At 33.2% G+C, this 1,844-nt stretch overlaps 1 protein-coding gene across 1 annotated transcript in view; it reads left to right on the forward strand.

Annotated features, from left to right (window-relative positions):
- Positions 1 to 1,844, forward strand: part of LOC102676853 (muscle LIM protein Mlp84B-like) — a 19,304-nt gene that overhangs the window by 12,978 nt on the left and 4,482 nt on the right. The window contains exon 5 of the mRNA XM_006610347.1: positions 763 to 859. Within this exon, the coding sequence (XP_006610410.1) occupies positions 763 to 859 (97 nt within the window). The remainder of the gene's footprint in view (positions 1 to 762; positions 860 to 1,844) is intronic.

Below are 1,844 nucleotides of genomic sequence, written 5' to 3' on the forward strand. Positions count from 1 at the left end.
AGAAGATATATACGACCGATTGCGGGACATCATCATGGTTATTCCTACTTCTTGTGATTAGGCTTACCATAAGCAATGCTACAAGTGCAAAACCTGTCATCGGTCTCTGGACTCGACGCTTCATTGCGATGGTCCTGATCGCGAGATATATTGTCGAGGTATCTTTTGCAATCCAACAAAACTCTATTGCTCGTCTCTCTTTCTTTTTTTTTTTTTTTCTTTTCCTCTCTCTCGATCATCATCCACCATACGTGTCTATTCTAAATTAATTTCTTGTCATCCTCTTGTCCATGGTCTCATCCTTTTGTAGTGTCTCCTTCTTAGTTACTATTCCTTACGTTAGTTAGTTAGATAGTTCAGAGATCCGTGGTAAACACATTGGCGCAAAGTGTTCCGTAAATTGTCACACGATACAAATTTCGTTAGATTCTAGCCTTTCGCTTAGATCTGTCTAGAGAAAAGAACGAAAGATACCATCTTAGATACCTTTTAGACGATGATTTTGTTCCTTTTATTGTTGTATCTGTTCTCCTCGACTCACAAATGACCAAGTTCTATTACCGTCTACTCGGGAGACATTTATTTGAAAAAAAGTAAGAGCGAGCAGAACAAATCCAATTTGGAAATCTGATTTGGGAAGAGAGGAGAAATTGCGAGGAAAAATGGAAAAATTGGGAATAACTATGAGTAATAGAACGTGAGAATCGGAACGCGGTTCCTCTCGGTGACTAACACCACTGTGTCCCTTTGTGTCCCACGTAGCAATGGCACAAGGAATGCTTTAAATGTGCCAACTGCTCCAAGAGATTAGACTCGGTCAACTGCTGCGAAGGTCCTGATAAGGACATCTATTGCAAAGGTGAGGACATTACATCAGACCAGAGATACGAAATACTGTGGATACGTTCTACGACGCTCTCTATCTAGTTTAATCTCTCCGCCTCTTTCAGAATTCTCTCATCTTAAAATCAGAAAAGAAAAATCAAAAAATCGATATCTATACTTTTCAGTCCCTTTCAGAATTCTTTCGTGTTAAAATCAGAAAAGAAAAATCAAATCGATAGATATTTATACTTCTCAATCCTTTTCAGAATTTTTTCGTGTTAAAATCAAAAAAGAAAAATCAAATCGATAGATATTTCTTCGTAATTTTCAAAATTCTCTCGTGTTAAAATCAGAAAAAAAAAAATCAAAAAATCGATAGATATCTATATTTCTCAATCCTTTTCAGAATTCTCTCGTTAAAATCGATAGATATCTTTATGTCCTTTTCAGAATTCTCTCGTGTTAAAATCAGAAAAAAAAATCAAATCGATAGATATTTATACCTCTCCGCCTTTTTCAGAATTCTCTCATCTTAAAATCAGAAAAGAAAAATCAAAAAATTTATATCTATACTTTTCAGTCTCTTTCAAAATTCTCTCGTGTTAAAATCAGAAAAGTAAAATTAAAAAATCGATAGATATCTATACTTTTCAATCTCTTTCAGAATTCTCTCGTGTTAAAATCAGAAAAGAAAAACCAAATCGATAGATATCTATATCTCTCCGCCTTTTTCAAAATTCTCTCTCGTTAAAATCAGAAAAGAAAAATCAAAAAATCGATAGATATCTATATCTCTCCTTTTCAGAATTCGTGATAAAATTAGAAAAAAAAAAAAAAAAAACAAAAAATCGATATCTATACTTCTCAGTCTCTTTCAGAATTCTTTCGTGTTAAAATCAAAAAAATAAAAAAATCGATAGATATCTGTATCTCTTCATCTTTTTCAGAATTCGTGATAAAATCAGAAAAGAAAAATCAAAAAATCGATAGATATCTATATCTCTCCTTTTCAGAATTCG

This window comes from Apis dorsata, unplaced genomic scaffold, assembly GCF_000469605.1.
Source record: "Apis dorsata unplaced genomic scaffold, Apis dorsata 1.3 scaffold_73, whole genome shotgun sequence".
Lineage (NCBI taxonomy): Eukaryota > Metazoa > Arthropoda > Insecta > Hymenoptera > Apidae > Apis > Apis dorsata.